Source organism: Athene noctua, chromosome 5 (genome assembly GCF_965140245.1).
Source record: "Athene noctua chromosome 5, bAthNoc1.hap1.1, whole genome shotgun sequence".
Lineage (NCBI taxonomy): Eukaryota > Metazoa > Chordata > Aves > Strigiformes > Strigidae > Athene > Athene noctua.
The window spans coordinates 10,197,415-10,214,032 of NC_134041.1; the positions used below are offsets into that span (position 1 = coordinate 10,197,415).

At 53.8% G+C, this 16,618-nt stretch overlaps 1 protein-coding gene across 2 annotated transcripts; it reads left to right on the top strand.

Moving 5' to 3' along the window:
• The first annotated feature begins 2,495 nt into the window (after positions 1-2,495).
• On the top strand, positions 2,496-13,442 carry TAL1 (TAL bHLH transcription factor 1, erythroid differentiation factor). 2 transcript variants are annotated; one of them, XM_074908112.1, is made up of 5 exons: positions 2,496-2,603; positions 3,975-4,124; positions 5,407-5,835; positions 6,575-6,666; positions 11,021-13,442. In XM_074908112.1, coding segments are annotated over exons 2-5 (942 nt in total). In that variant the 5' UTR covers positions 2,496-2,603; positions 3,975-4,122; the 3' UTR covers positions 11,440-13,442. The 2 variants fall into 2 exon arrangements, with proteins under 2 accessions (XP_074764213.1, XP_074764212.1); XM_074908111.1 differs by lacking the exon at positions 3,975-4,124 and having other exon boundaries at positions 2,510-2,603.
• The last annotated feature ends 3,176 nt before the right edge of the window (positions 13,443-16,618 follow it).

Consider the following 16,618-nt stretch of genomic DNA (forward strand, 5'->3'; position numbering starts at 1 on the left):
ACCCTTCCCTAAAGCAGTGTTCTCCTTTCATAGTGTAGTGCTGAGTAATTTCAAGATGCCTGGATTTTTTTCCTGAAGCATCTGCTGCAGCTTGAAGACAGAAATACATGGAAAGCCAGGTCTGGCTTTGTTAACTCTAAGCAACAGGGACCAAACTCAAGCGCTGGCTCAATTCTGGGACCAAACTCAAGTGCTGGCAATGACACGCATGGAGGGGCAGGTTTTTAGTTTTTTTGTAGCTATCTTTTACTATAATTGGAGGAAGATATTTATAGGGCTTGCTCAAAAGATCTTGGGCCTGCTCGGAGCATCCCTGACCTCTTCACTCGGTATAATTTCAGTGCTCCCTACTGCAGGGCTTCCTACCCCTTCGCCCCGGGAAACCACGGAGAGGGGGCGAGGCGAGCCCCGGGCTGCTCGGTGTGACCGGGAAGCCCACCCGTGACCGCTCAGCGGCGGGGAAAGACCCCAGTCACCGGCCACGCCAGGGTCCCGCTTAGGCTGGGGCAGCCGTTCGGGAGGAGGTGAGTTGCCCACGGCCACGGGTGCCACCCCGCGGGGGTAGACGCGGGTGGGAGCGGCCCCGCAGCCGCTCTCGGTGCGCAGAAGATGCTCGGCTTCCTAATCTCCCCCGCCCAGCGCCGGCTGTTCTATCTTTAACGCTTCCTGTTGGTTAGAGGAGACGGCTTGAAAATGGTCGTGTTTCCTGGCGGGAGGCACGGCGGGCTCTCCACCGCGTCGTGACCGTCCCTGCCCCGCCGCCCCACGCACGACCGCCGGCATCGTGCGGGCTCCTGCCTGCCGGGACCCGACCCCAGCCGCGCCCGGGGGGAGGAGGAGGAGGAGGAGGAGGAGCGGGGGGAAGCGGGGAGGGTTTGTGGAAACCTCTCCCACGGCCGCGTCCAGAGCGGGAGGTTGAGGGGAAGGAGTGAAAGGAAGAATAACAGCTCCGGCATTTCCCCCTGCGGGGGGGCGTGCAGGTGGTGGGGAGACAATGGCGACCCCCGCACCCCCAGCCCCGCCGCCGCCCCCCGCCACACGGGCCGCCCAGGCAGGTGCGGCCGGTGCTCAGCGCCCCGGCGGGGCCGCCGCTTCTCGCCCTCGCCCCGGCCTTCGCGCACGGCCGGGGGCCGCAGCCTCGCCCCAGCCCGCAGCAGGGACCGGGGGCGTCCCGGGAGGTGCTCAGCCCCGGCCCTCTCCTCTCCGCCCCGCTCCGGTAGAAATTTCGTTGATTTTCGCTCGCCCGGGCAGGCCGACCCCCCCGAGCTATCGAAAACCGCTTCTTCAGGACGCTTTACCTGCGGGCGTCCGGAGGCAGGGAGCCAGCACCCTCCAGCGACCCCGCCTCTCCTCCCTTCCTCTGCCGGGACCCTCTGGCAATTTGGGGAGGGTCTCAGACGCGTCCCGTCGCCTTGCAAGAGCCGTGTAGGGCACCGACCCCCGCGCCCGCCCGCCTCCCCGACCCCCGCAGCCGCTCCCTTTGCACGGCGGCTTTGGCGAAGGCCAGGGGTGTCCCTGTCCCCCCCCCCGGGCACGGACCCCGCGGCCGCCGGGCCCAGCCCCAGCCCCGACGGGGTGCGCAGCCGGTCCCCGAGCCCCGCGGGCCGCCCCGCACTGCTCCGGGAGGAAAAAGGGCCCTTTCTCCCCTTCCCCAGGCCGCTCTCCTCCTGGCTCGTCGGCCCTGGCTCCCGCACCGAGCTCTCGCCTCCTCTCACATCCCAAATTTCCCGAGGGCGAGGGGTGCCGGCTCGGTACCCGCTCCGCTCCCCGTGCCCCAGCATCCCCCAGGCCGGCGGGGACCCTCGGGCTCCCGCGGCCCCAGCACGGGCGAGGGGACGGGGAGCTCACCCCAGTTTAGCCCTTCAGCGTAAACACACTGTGTGGGGGGAGAAAGGCTGGGGATGGGGCCACTTCTCTCCAAAACATCTCCTCTCGATGTGCTTATTTACCTCCGCTTGTCCCAGAGCAGCCCACACCCCTTCCCTCTCTCTCAGCATCTCCAACAATTTATTTTGGCTCATTAAATTTAATTAAGAACGGAGTAGGTGTTCCATATTTAATAATAAAATTTAAAATAAAAAAAAAAGAAAACAAAAACAAAAAAACACAACAAAAAAAAATTCCAAACCACCAAAACAGGGGCATAATAACCTCCAAGAGGACTAAAATAAAGAATTGCTATTCAGATGTGGGCAGCCACAGTGCAATTTTTTATTACTCTTTTTTTTTTTTTTTTCAGTGTCTTTTTAAGAGCATCTAAGCACACACACATAAAAAGCTAGAAGGCATGCATTCCGGAGTTATTCCTATGCATATCCCTGCAATAATTTTCCGCTTTCCTTCGATAAAATTGCCAAATAATAATGAATCATTTCATAAATAATGGGTTTAGAAGCTTATCAGGGCAGGCGGGCCACTGCTGGGGCTTTATCTCTCTCGGCCACATTGCAGTAGTGTTCCGCTCTCCATACTAAATAGGAAACTGGACGTGATGTGGAATTAGAGCCTACCCAGATGAAGCCACCCAACACTTACTACAAATATAGCCGCGATGCGTAGGCCACAAAATGGCTCCACTCACTTTTCCCAATGAAAAGCAAATGGTGAGTAGAGAGGAATCGGGCCCTGCAGCGGGCCGGGGCGCTGGGTGTGGCGGGCTCGGGTTTTGGGGGGTTTCGGGGGGCAGCGAGGGGTGCTTGGGGGGGCTTCTACCCCAGGTAAGAGACAGGCGAGGGGGGATAAAAAACCCAGATCTTCTCCGCGGTTGGGTTTTAATCTTTTTTTCTTCTTTGATGAGGGGTGGGTGAGAAGGAGGAAAACACACTTTCTCCTTTGAAACTGTGGGGTACGCTGCCACCCCCCCAGCCTCCCCGGACCCCCGGGCTGCGGCAGCGAGGAGGCGGGTGGGTCAGGTCGGGGGGCAAAGCGCCCACCGGGCCCCGCTTCCCCCAGCCTCTCCCCGGGGGGGACGGACACCGGGACCCGGCCTGGCTGACGGCCGGGGCCTGTTCGCTTGTTCCCGGGGGGGGCCTCCCCCTAGATACCGCTCCCTCCCGCCCCTCCGCTTTGGGGCAATTTCCCTACAAAAGGCCCGCGGGAGAGGTGCGTTTCTGGGCTGGAAATTTCCTGCCTATCCGCTGCTGGAAAACAAAAGGATTTTGCGGAGCAGAAACCAACGGGCGGGGAATTAATGCCCCCCCACATTTTTCTAAACGAAATCACCCCCAAATGAAGGCAAAAGACTGCGGGTATTTTTGTAGTTTTGTGTATTTCGTTTTTTAACGAAAACGGGAAGAGACGCTATCGGGATTATTTCGGGTTTTACGGCCGGGAAAACCTCATTTTTCATAATTTCGTTGGCGGGGGGGGGAACCGTCCTTGCCTTCCTGTTGATCCGCGGCGGGGAGCGGGCTCACCCCGCCGGCGGCCCGGCCCCGGCCGTCGCGGCACCTAGGGCGGGAGCGCTGCCGGTAACCGGCCCCTTTAGCAATGAAATTTGCCCCTTTACGAATTAAATTTTCCAGCCGGGCGTGGGAGAAACGCCGCCGCTCTTTGAAAGCCCATCGGGAAAAAAACAGCTCCGTCTCCGGCCCCGTCCGGGATTTTCTCCCGGGGAGACCGTGTTTGCAATGTGTCCAAAAACCCGCCCAATTCGCCCCAAATATAAGGTGCTCTTTTGGCCTTTTTTTTTTTTTTTTTCCTTCCCCTTCTTTTTCATCTTTTTTTTTTTTTTTTTTTTTCCACATCAGGCCGTGGCCGCCGCGTTTTGTGGCCCCGTCTGCGAGGCGGTGGCTCCCGGCTGCGCGGCGGGGGGGGGGACCCGGGGGTGGCCGGCTGTCCCCTATAACAGGGGCCGCCCCGGGGTGCTGTCCCTCCTTCCCTCTCCTGCACCCCTTTCTCCACTGATCTCTGGCAATCCGGGCCCACGAGATCCACCCTCTCTTCTTTTTCTCCCCCCCTTCTCTTCCTCCCAGGATTTAGCAGTTTTATCCCGATGCGGGTGTCCTTCCTCTCTGTAAAGTCGTAAGTACCTTGAGGTGGGAGGAGTAAATTCAGCCTGACACTGAGAGCGCTTTTGTTGAAACAGGAGAGACTTGCGGTGTCCCTACTTAAATATGACACATGTGAGTAATCTCTTCCTATACAATATCGGAATAGGCAATTAGATTTTTCCTTCTGGAGGGCTGGCGCGGAGGGGGCTGGAGGGAAGGCAGAGAGCTTGTGCTTTATGTTGGGTGGTTTTGTGTTTTGGGTGTTTTTTTGGTTTGTTTTTTTTTCCAAGAGAGATGGCGTGATATGGCCAAAAAAAAAAAAAAAAAAAAAGGTTTTGTCTCTCAATTCAGCCCAGCAGAAACGAAAAAATAAAAAAATTACCCAAGGCAAAGGAGAGAGAAGGATGGGGAGGAGACCCGGTGTGTGGCAGCTCGTTATTTAGCTTGAAGCCCGTTATTTATAGGTATTTATAGGAAAGAAAAAAGCCTGAACGAGGGAGGGGTGGGGAGTGGAGGAGAAACGACATGGAAATAATCGCTGCCTGACCTTAGCGCAAGGTGCCCTGTCGCGACAGTGTTTGTTCTATGCGAGAAAGGGGACAATGATCGTGCGCGGCCGCGGATGGGGGGCTCCTACGCGCCAGGCCGGCCCTTCCTCCTTCCTGCGGCCGCGAACGCGCCCGGGGATTGACTCCGTTATGGGCTGCTTTAACCCCCTCTCCCCCAAAAGGTGGCTTCAGGGTATACCTCGCCGTTTTAAAAATATAATAATAAAAAACCGGGAGGAGAGGCGGTCGCTCGTGAGGCTGAGGCCGCTGCCGACAGGCCGGGCCACGATGGGGCTGGCTCCGCGGGGCAGCAAGCACCGCCGGGGTCCCCAAAACGGGGAGAAATTCCCCCAAAGGGCGGGGGAGGGCTGAGCCTCCTGCCCAGCCCCTCTCGCTGCAGCCGCCGCCCCGATGGTGTCAGCCCTCCGCCTGTAGGGCGTAAATCCCCGCGGTGCGCCGGGCGCCGCTCGGGCCCCGCTGCGCGGCTGCGGAGTGGAGGGGGGGGGTGTCCGGCCCGACCGTCCCCTGCGTCGTGCGGGGCCGGGGCTCTGCGCGACGTCACGGCGCCGCACCGTTCCGGGGGGCTCCGTGACGTCACGGCAGGGCCGGAGCGCTCCGTGACGTCACGGCAGGGCTCGGCGGCGTGGCCCGCGGCCCCCCCCGCCCCCCTCGCAGCGGCGACGGGCCCCGTCCCGCCGACAAACTGATTTGGGGCGATTAGTGCCTCCCCCTCGCCCCCCCTCCGTTCCCCCCCATTTGTCACCCCGAGCCCCGAAGCCCCCCCTCCCGTAGGGGCGGTGCGCGGGGCGGGGTACACACACACCCCCCCCCCCGGGGCCGCCCCTCACCGCTGCTTCTCTCCGCAGGACGATGGACAGGCCGCCCGCCCCGCCGCCCCCCAGTGACCCCCGCGATGCCCGCCCCCCCCGGCGGCACGACTCGGAAGCGGAGACCACGAGCGAGCCGGAGAGCAGCCGCGGGGGCATGGAGGCGCCGGCGGACCCCCAGCTGCTGCTCAACGGGGCGGCCAAGGAGGCGGGACGGCCCTCCCCCGGGCCCCCCGCCGCCCCCGTGCCCGTCATCGAGCTGGTGCGCCGGGGGGGCTCCCTGGACATAAAAAGCCGGGAGGCGGCGGGGGAGGCGATGCAGAGAGCGCCGGGCGCCGAGCCGTGCCGCGCCGCCGAGGCCGCCTGCGAGGCCCGCATGGTGCAGCTGAGCCCCCCCGCGATCCCGCTGCAGCCCCCCGGCAGGGCCATGCTCTACAACCTGGGCCAGCCGCTGGCCACCATCAACAGGTCCGTGTCTGTCCCCCCTCCACCCCGCCGCCGGCGGGGGTCCCTCGGAGCGGCTCCCCGAGGGGTGCCCCGCTGGGCTGCGGGGCTCGGTGCCGGGCAGGGAGGGAGGGAGGGAGGGGGGCAGCAACAGCAGCATCCCTTCCGCTGCGCGGGGCTCGGCGCTTAGTCATCGCGGGTTTGCATGCAACTTTGCAAAGGAAGAAAGGGGGAAAACAAGAAATAACCCGAAATGAAAAACTGTTTTTCCTAGGGGACCAAAAAAAAAAAAAAATTGCCCCGGGCAGAGCAAAGGGGTCCGTCAGTGAAGGGCGGTACTTGCCGAGAGACAGTTTAGACCCTCGGACTCTCTCTGTCTTCTGATGAGTCCCGCAAATAAGCGCAAGGGACAGAAAACGCTCCCGCAGGAGCGGAGCGGAGCCCCCGCGCCCCGCTGCCATCTCCTCCCCGGGGGGGCTGCGGCGCGGACCCGGCCAGGGTGGGCGTCCGTGCCCGCGGGGAGGGGGGTGGTTTGTTCCCGGCCCCTCTGCCCAGGCAGGGCTGGAGTCCCTCAGTGCGTGTCCCGGGGCGGCCGCGTGTCGAGTGGCCGCACGACTCCGGGTCCGGCTTCGTGAGTCGTGAGCTCCCTCCAGGTCACGCAGCCCCCGGCTTCCCGCCGGCCCCGGGCCCTCCTCCCCTCCGCCCCGTGGGGGCCGGGAGGATGCCGGAGTGTCCTCACGGCCTCTCTGCCTTTCGTTTGCAGCGGGTTTTTCGGCGAACCGGACTCCTTCTCCATGTACGGCAGCAACCGGGTGAAGAGGAGACCCTCTCCCTACGAGATGGAGATCACCGACGGTGAGAGCGTTTCGCCCCTGCGCTGGCTCTTGGGGGGTTCCCCGGCTGCTGACGGGGGCAAATTGCTGCACGGTGCCACACGCTGGGATTAAAAATCGCCAAAGGCGAACAGGATGCCCGTGGTGGCAGGGTCGCTCCCCCGGGTAAGGCTCTGTACAGCAGAGCCCAGATCTGCCCCGACTAACGGCCAGCGTTGCTCCGTGGATTTGCTTTCACGCAGCACAGCAGTTCAGCGTATGGTTAATTACATCCCCGTTCTGCAAATTGCTTAGAGATTAAAGCCGAAGGAAGCCACTAAATTTCAGTCTTTGTTGAGGTGCAGAGGCTGGATCAGGGCCGCTGCAGTGACACCCTGCGCTTGCAGACGTGCCGAACGCAGACCACAGCCTTGGGCAGAAAGATCCCACCCGCCTTTGAACTGCCTGGAAGCGGAGAGCTAAACCTGTGCAGGGTCACGGCGGGGTTGTGGCTGGTCCCTCTTGCCAGCTCGATTCAGCCTATATCCACACCCCGCTGCAGTCCGCCGGGGAAAGCATCCCGGGGTACCCGGCGAGCAATCGGGGAGGGTGGCCGTCTGCTGTCCGAGCAGAGATCCCGGGTGCGGGGCTCCCCGGCGGCCTGGCAGGGTAATTTCAAAGAAAGGAAGGCAGGGAGCAGGCAGGGAGCAGGCAGGGCAGGGTCCCGCTGCCCGCTCGCAGGCAGCCGGCGTGGGCTGCGGGAGGCTGCGGGCAGGCGGCAGCGCTGCCCAGGCAAAGGGGGGGTTGCAAGAACAATTTGCAGGCGGACGGCTGACAGGTTTATCTGCAGAGTTAACAGCCCATACAAACGCCGTCCGTTGAAACGTGTTTTCTTTTCAGCAATTGTAAACGCTGTTTATTTCAATCGCCAATTAATTTTCCTTCTTTCTAGCTAGCTGTTCCTTCCTTGCTACCCGGCTAATCTAAAATCAGATCAAATCATAATCCACACCACTCTCAAATAACACAGCCCGAAATGAAGGGCTCAGGGCATTATCTGCGTTCATCAGTCCCTCTCCCCCCACTCTCTGCCCTCCTCCGTCTGCCTGGTCCTTTCAGCCCGCAGCCCCGTGGGGCAGGACTCGTCTCAGCCCCCGCCACAAGAAGGGCTTTTTGTCTGGGTTTCGATTCAGAGGCTTAGCGGTTACGGTGAAAAGTCCGTCAAATCACTGTGTCTGACTAAAGCTTTTGCCTTGCTATTAAATTAGATATTAAGGATTACAGAGATACTTGGTTGTAACCAAGTTTTTCGATATGCGCTTTGACGCAGGTGTCTAGATTGGGCCCAATCCTGCAGGTTCTGGCTCATGTGAATTTCCAAGACTGGGCTTAGAAAAAGCAGGTACCAGATGATGCTGTCCAAACAGGAGCAATTTGTAGGGATATGCACTCCATGCCGGGCATCATGCTGGGCTTTGCTCCTCGCTCTGAAGGTCACCTGCCGGGTGACATCCGTGACACCCCGGAGCATCGCTCCTGCGGGTCCTCAGCCCTCGGGAGGTGCAGAAGGGCAGGAGAGTCTCGCTGGGTTCTTGGTGTTTGGTTTCCTCTGTAAGGAAACAAGTGGTGGGTTTTTTGCAACTATTTCTTTATCCATTTTTGGGAAAGTTTGCTGCATTGAATTTCTTTAGATAAAAATGGAGATTAAAAATGTAAAAACAAGTATCTTCAAGGATATTTTGGAACTTTGGAAGTTCGTCTTCTTATTAGTTTTCTTCAGATCTCTAAACACAATTAAAAAAAAAATCTGTCAATCAATTGGGACAAAATCCAGGCAAAAATTCTCAGCCAACTGCTGGAATTGAGGCAAGCTTCTTTATGAGAAACACATCTCTGTTATAACACGTCTATGGGGCATTTTAAATTTCTCCATTGCTTGACATGTCCTGGACAAAGCCCGATCTCTTTCTAAAAGATATGTTTAATTCAGTTGATGCAGAAATCAAAAATCTGAGCTGTGTCAGAATTTGTGTTATACACTGGAGCTTGGTTTGGGTGCCCCTGGATGAAAACAAGCACATCTTTTTTTGGATTTCTGACCTATTTATGGATACCTTTTAGTTGGCAACTTTCAGTGAACAGAGATGTATGATTGAAGTCTGGAAGTCTCTTGAGATTTTTTCTTTTTTTTTTTTTTTAAAAAAAAGAGTATCTAAAGCTTTTTTTTTTTTTTTTTTTTTTTTTTCCCTCCTATGGGAGTAAAAAGGTTTTAAGCTGCATCTCTTCTGGGATTCAAGGCTTGTTGCTTTGTTTTGTCTGGAAAGAGCATTAAATATTGAAACTGCTGTATTATTGCAGTAGGTTGTAGCACATTCTCCACTGCTTTATTAGCAGTGCCAGGCAGCCTGGTGTTGTTGAGGTCCCCTTGGTCCCCATCACCTTCTCCACAACCCCGTGGCACAGTGGGCTGTGCACATCAGGCACAAGAAACCTCTTTCCTTGAGTTCTTGCACATTAGTTCATATGAAAGACACTTAAGTGTTGTTTGGGAGTGGAAAATTACCTTTATTAAAGCATCAGACCAGTATCTTAGAGGTCAGAGAGGAGTTTTTCATTCCGACATCCTTCAGCCTACCCCAGGGGCTCTGCGATTTTGGGGCACTCTCTGCTCCTGAGCATGCTGTGAGGACAAATGAGTTGTAGGGCTGCTCACATGCTGGGGAAGGTGGTAGCTTTAATCTAGCTGCTTGGGAGTGTGTCTCCATGCAAACCCTGTGGTGGGGGTATTTCGTGGGATGTGCTGGACTGAAGGGGCTCAGTTTCCGCTGAAGGGAGGAAAGGGTGATGGTGTTCAGTCAGCTGGAACATAGGATTCCTCTTCTCGTGTGATGCCATGGGATCTGTCAAGCTGCAGCCTGACTAGGATGCCTCCAAAATCACATCTTTTTGGCTGATCTGCCATAGTCAAAGCAGCCATGAGTTTTCCTATATCAGAATAATGATGTTTAAATGCCCCTCAGGATGCTGGTTTTGGTTGGTGACGGCAGAGCTGCTGGCTTAAACTGCTCACTGTGGCCAGGGACTTGTTGCCACTAGGAGGGACTAGTTAGGCAAGTGTCTCAGAGTGGGTGCTACAGGGGAGAGATGGTGCGGATATCTGCAGCCTGTCCTTTGGGTACGACTCACTGATGTGGTATCTGCAAGTCTTTACATCATACTTTGTGATGATTCTCACTCTATGTGGTGCTTCCCATCCTATGGGGTCTTCTGTCATGGTCATTCTCAAAGACTTTCATTACATTGGTGTGTCCTTCCACTGCTGGTGTCTCCTGGAGGTGCAGATGGGAAGGGTGCAATAATCAAAGCATCTTAATAGTAATGTCTCCTGACATGAACTGGTTTCCATGGACCTGCAGTCCTGATTTCCAGCTTTGCTACTCCTGCAGCACAGTACTTCTGGGTCTCTCCTGACACAGAGACAATGTCTTGTTCGTGCCAACAGGTGTTATCCTGATGATCTGCAAAGAGAATGGCTGTGTTTTGTGCATCCATCCCCTGTAACATCCCCCTTCAGGAGAACAGCTGTAAAATTACAGGGATTTAGCTGGATTTCACATGCCAGATGGACACCTCTAGCAATTTAGAGTCCCTTCTGCAATTATTATTAGATAGGGAGCCTTTGCCATGATGTTCAGAGAGAGCAGGTGGATCCATCAGGTCAGCTGTGAAACTGCTTCATCCTCTACCCATGATCACCACCATGATTCTGGCAAGGACACTGCTTTCACTCTGTGGGTCGCATTGCTACTTGTGCTCATTGCTACGGGCTGAATCCTACCACCCTGTTGCATACAAACCACCCAGAGGGCTGGAGGCAATCCTATGGTCTCTATCAACTCTGGATCCTGCCTACATCAGGGAAGATCTCTGGATCTTATTGTTGTCAAAGCCTTGGCTCAAGCTAATTTCTTCCTGTCCCAATGGTATGTCCTTAAGACAGTTTTGGGATAGAAAATAAAACCATATAGTGAGATAAACTCTGAATAGGACCTTTGATGCTGAGATAGCCTTGTTGATGAACTGAAATACTCTAAAAATACAGCAGCCATCTGCGCATGTGTCAAGGCCTAAGACTTCCTCCTTGGAGAGGTAAATTTAGGTGCCTCAAGAGACATCTAAAAGGTTGCAACTCCATTTTTCCCTTCCACAGGATCGAACAGAAGTTATGGCTACCTCAGCTCATCAGGTTAGCTTCCAGTTAGCTGGAAACTCCTGTTTCATGGCCTTGATGATGTCACTAAAATAAGTTGGTTAATCTGGGAAACCATGACCTATTCAGCAAAGTAATAAATGGCTTGTTGTGCCCTGCTCCTAATTCTGTGTGGTTGCAATTGCAGGTCCTCACACGAAAGTGGTTCGTCGCATTTTTACCAATAGTCGGGAGAGGTGGAGACAACAGAATGTTAACGGAGCCTTTGCAGAGCTTCGCAAGCTCATCCCCACCCACCCACCCGACAAAAAACTGAGCAAGAATGAGATTTTGCGCCTGGCTATGAAATACATCAACTTCCTAGCCAAGCTGCTCAATGACCAGGAGGAAGAAGGAAACCAAAGGGGCAAAGTGAACAAAGACTCTGGGATAGTCCAGGAAGACCTCCTGCAGGACATGCTGTCTCCTAACTCTAGTTGTGGAAGTTCTTTAGACGGAGCAGCGAGCCCGGACAGTTTCACGGAAGAGCACGAAACACTAGATTCGAAGCACACGCGGAGCCTGCACCATGCCATTCTCCCTGTAGAAGGCAGCGCGCAGCGGTGATGACCTTCCGCATCGCTCCCGAAGCACCAAGGGGAAGGCGAGACCCGAGCGTGCGGATGCTGGAACTTGTGCCTGTGGGATTTGTGACTGTCTTTCCCTGGGGGCTCGGGCTCCCCGTCCTCCCCAGCCCGGGACAGAGCGGCTGGAGCGTTGGCTGAGGACAAGACCAAACCAGATGGACGCTCGGTATTTAGGTACGTGATCGTACAAAGAAGAAAAGCATTGAAGTCATCTTCATTGTACATACTGCTCGTGATGTGACTCTGTGGAGGGGAAGGAGATGTGGCCAGCACCTCTCCAGCATTTAGAGGGTTTTCAGACCATTTGATGATGATCGCTTTTTAAACAGTCGCCTGGTTGAGACATGAAACTCCTCTTTCACTGCTGGCGGAGGCCACCGACGCTTTCCAGCTCCACGTGGTGCTGGAGACTGCTGAAACCTGCCAGCGCTGCAGCATTTCTCTGGGCTGTGACATATACAACCAGTCTGAGCAGGAGCTGGGGCCACGTGTTCCTGTTGTCCGAGATCTTTTGACTGTATCTTTTTAAAGAGGTGAAAAAATACCCTCAGCAAAAGAACTATTAAAAGGATTAAGACTATTTCTTTTTCTCTCCTTTTTTTTTTTTTTTCTTCCTTTCTTCCTTTCTCCTATACCTAACTTTGGATTGTTTGGGGTTGTTGTATTTATGACGTGGGATTACTTCTGTTTAATGCTGTCATGCAGTATCCACTGAATGAAAAGGTACATAGGTGTTTTCTGTCACCCTCCCAGTCCCTGATTCTTCTGCTGTAATCACTCAGGAGGTGAGCTCCGAGACTTTTGAGCTCTCTTAGAGTTTTCCCAGCAGTTTTTGTAGGGCCAGAGCTTCTCTCGAGGAAGATGAATTTCAAAATTGGTAAGGGAAAAAAAAAAAAAATTGCTAGTGAAGCATCCGTTTGGACTGGGGGATTTTTAAATTCAGAAAGGCAAAGGGAGTTGATGATGCATCAACAGTGCGCGTGTACATAGGGTATAAAAGGGTTTTAATGGTATGCTTTGAATTTTTTGGTTTTATTGCATTGAAAATGATGGTGGTTCAGCTGTGCCAATGCCCTCAGGCTGGACTGCAGTGCTGGATTTATTCCAGCATTAGGAGGATCCTTGCCTGCCTGAGGCTGGTAGGAGCCCACACCCTCTTTGAATCTTGGGGGGAAGCCCTAAAAGCAGCAGTAGGATTAGCCTCCATTCCCGAGTGCTCGGATTGCTGCAAAATTGATATTTGTGACTGAGCTGATCCTCTGATCCCTGCTGCCATCCCTGGGAGGGTGTTTGGGAAACAGGACTGGGGAGCAGGAGGCTGCTGCTCTGGCGGCTGGGAGCTGAGGACCACATCATGCCATCACCGTTCCATCAGGCCCATCTCTCATCCACCACCTGATGCCTGACGGAGTGATTGCCCCAAGCCCATCCTCACCCTCTGCAAAGATGCTAAGGCACAGAAATATCTACCATGCTACAGTCAGAAAAAAAAAAACCAAAACAAACCACCCACATGCATCATTTGAAAGGGAAAAAGTCCTTTGATGGGGACACTTTCAACCACACTCATTTCTTTAAAGGGTGCTTGAGGTACAAGAAAGCACAGAGGATTTGGGTAGGTGTCTGCAAACCCCTCCAGGCTTAATTCAGAGCCCCATCATTTCTGTCCCTGCTTGGTTTTACTGACTCTTTGTAAATAATAGGTTGGGAGGCTGGTGCATGGGTTGGCACGTTAGGTGGAATTAGTTGCCTGGGAAGGGGTCCTGGCCCAAGCAAAGGTTTCCAGCATAGAGCCAAAATCCTCTGGAACCACCAACCTGCCCCATCTTAAATTGGCGAAAAGGAGCAAAACTCCTTCCTGGGCCTGGATCACCTGTGCATGGGGGTTTTTACTAAGGGGGATTACCCACACGACTGGGCCAGGGGAGAGGTGCTAGCGGGTGATGGAGTGATGCTGAGGAACAGGTTTGGGCTGCTCTTGGAGCCGGGGGTAGGAGAGGTGGGTGGTGGGGGCTGGCAGGTGGGGTCCTCCAGGAAGGAATGGGGATACTGTCATGCAGGTAAAGCTGTTCTTGGTTTTCAACATTTGAAATAACCCTGACATTGGGTGGGTGGGTGTTTTACACCCTTTTGTTTAAAGTATTGAAAGAAAAAATCACCAACACTCAGAAATTCCTCATTCCCCACAAGTTATTTGGGTTTTTTTGAATCTTTTTGGTAGCTGAACGGTTGGGAAAATGGTACAACCTTGGTGGCACCCCCCAACACCCCCATGCACACGTGTGCCTGCTCGTAGCCCTTAGCAGAGCGCGCCATAGGTCTCCTGGGGTATGTACAGTTGTACTTTAATTGTGATTTGAATGGTACATTTCCTCTGCCCACCTCTCCTCCTGCCTGCTTCACCTCTTGCTGTGTGGATCATCGCCCCTGTTTCTGTTGGAAACAGCACTTTGGGGCAATGTCGTACTGTGTGAATGAATTCCCACCTTACGATTTTTGGGTTTTTTTCAGCCCCCTCATTTTCTCTGCCACCCTCCCCTTGGATTTCTGCATTTTTTCTGCAGAAACGAAGTAACCAGACCTGGTACCCTGAGTCTCAACCCACTGTGGATGTGCTATTTAGAAAACACATTTGTTGTAATGTGTGTGTATATATAAATATATATATATAATGAATATATCAAGAATATTTCTAAATAAAGTTTTACAAAGCAGTCTCCACTTGCCGTCTGCCTCTCTCCCACCTTGTTGCTTGGATCCATTGCTACTTTGGTATTTCATTCCTGGGTACTGCAGGGTGAGGATGCCAGGATGGCCCATCCTCAGCCATCAAATCTCATAAACAGACAGCAAAAACCTTCCAAAAGGATCTGGTATTTTTTTTCTTGCTTGGCTCATGCCATCCAGCCTGGGCTGGGCTTTTGCAGAGAGAGCAAGTGGGAGGAAGAGTGCATGGGGCCAGCAGGAAGGAAGACGGGCGGTGAAGCAATCCCCCCGCCACAGGCGAGCGTTACCAGCTGCCACCGCGTTACCCCAAGCACATTATTTGCACGTCCCCCAAAAGCTCTGATGTTTTTTTTCCCCTCTTTTGGAGAGGGAGATCGTGCAGGGAGGGAGATGCTGGGGGCAATGCTGCTTCCCCTTCACAGCCTGGCAGTGTTTGGTCATGAATTAATAGGCAATGACAGTAATTCCTCTTTCTTTTTTTTTTTTTTTTTTAAAAAAAAGAAGTTGTTACGAGAGCCATGTGCACAAATACTTTAAAAAAGCGATTGAGCTGGTAAATTAGTTAGGGAGTGTTTACAGGCTAAGTGGTCTACTGAACGTGTGTGTGTGTATATATATAACTACAGCACCATGCTGTTGATGGTGGCCAACACCATAACCATAGCATGGAGCAGGTGAAGAGAAATGTCACTGTGGGTGTTTTCTTGTCTTTAATTTCTATGATTTTCAGTCATTACCTACTTATACAGGGTCTTTCAGAGTGTCCCTTGCTTTTGAAAGCATCCCCCCAAAAGCCTAGTTACTAACCCACCACAGCCAGCAGCCCGGCAGCCAATGCTTGCTTTTAAAGTTTCTGGGTGACGTTTCCCTCTGGGTGAAAGAGGGGGCCCTTCTCAGTCTCAGCCTGGGTGTGCGGGGAGCCCTGTCCAGGCACAGCCTCACACTACAGACATGGGGGGCCCCCCAGCCAGGCTGAGGAAAGTCCCCACAGTCGGGCCAGGCTTGTTTCCATCCCGGGCGCTGGGACAAGGCGTGAGGTGGGTGTGGGGCGGTGTGGGGTTGCTGGGTGTTTATCTGGGGTCAGGCGATCGTGGCTGCACAGCTGGCTTAACTCCCGTCCTCCGTCCTGCTGCCAGCTCGGCAAGAGCTGATAGCTCACCCACTGTTTATCTCTCCCTCCCACCTCCCCACCCTCTCCCTCCCTCCTTCCATTGCCAGGACAATTCTCCTTCCACCTTCTCCTTCTGCTTTTTTATTTTCTACATTTTAAATGTCCTTCATGGCCATGCAGCCTTTTCCACCAGCAAAGGGAAGAACATCCTCAAGATGAAGGTTTCAAACCACTCCCTGCACAAATATATTTAATATATAGCTTTACAGTCTATAGAAAGGGCTGTGAGGGTGCTAATGTCAACCTCTTTCACTGTGGTGGAATGGCCAACGTCCATCGCTCCCGAGGGACCCCAGTGGTGGGGAGACCCTGGGAGCTGCTGTGTCCCCAGCTGGGTGGCTGGTGGCCCCATGTTGACCGAGCTGGAAGGAGCATCTTCCTTCTAGCACCTTCCTCTCTGGAGCATCTGGACCTTACTGCTGTTCAGTTAGAAGGATGCAAATGTCACAGAAAGGAGCAGATATCATCTGCCTTTTTAAAAAAAATTTAAAGTAATTTTTGAAAGCCCTTCCCATTCTTGTCTTCCGATGGAAAAATTCATTAATTTCCCATCAAACAGTAATGATTTTTACAATTGTGATTGCATTGCAAGTGGTGATGAGCACTGATCCATGGATTCAAATATATGGGGGAAAAAAACCAACCCCAACCTGCTTTTTATTCTGTTTATGCAAAACAGAGGAGAAAGTTGGGAAAAGCACCTTAGGTCCTGGTCTCCACTGCACAGTCCTTGGCTGGGACAGGGCTGGGGTTTATCTCTAACCGGTGGCATCACAAGGTGATGGGGGTTCTGGTCTGTCTCCTACTGCAGAAAATTTTCTGGCAAATAGCAGTTTCTTCACAAATTCGAAGCAGGTGCATTTAAAGTTATTTTGTTCACCCACGTTTTTAACATGTCCCAGGAACCTAGTGACATTCAGACTCCCAGTGGCAGAAAATTCCCCTTACCATTGCACAGATGACACTGGGGAATGAGAACAGAGAAGTGGCACCAAGATAAAATTGAATGTAAAAAAAAAAAAAAAAGAGAAGGTGGAAGGGACACATATGTCCAAGACAATGAAACAAGAAACATAAAAACCTGAAATCACCCAAAATTTGGGCAGCTTTCATTTTCAAGCCTCATTATCTGGTTTTAATTACAGCCTTTCTGGCAAAACCATGTTGAGGGTGGCCTGCACTGGCACCCCTGCCTGGGAACACCACTGCAGCCAAGAGCAAGGACCTGCTTCATTAAGGGCATTCCCACATTATTGAATTA

What these genes read in the sequence shown, in the direction of transcription:
- TAL1 (XM_074908111.1), top strand. An exon ending in CCGCTGGCCACCATCAACAG is followed by an intron (nt 5,836 to 6,574) that starts GTCCGTGTCTGT and finishes TTTCGTTTGCAG; the next exon opens with CGGGTTTTTCGGCGAACCGG. An exon ending in CGAGATGGAGATCACCGACG is followed by an intron (nt 6,667 to 11,020) that starts GTGAGAGCGTTT and finishes TTGCAATTGCAG; the next exon opens with GTCCTCACACGAAAGTGGTT.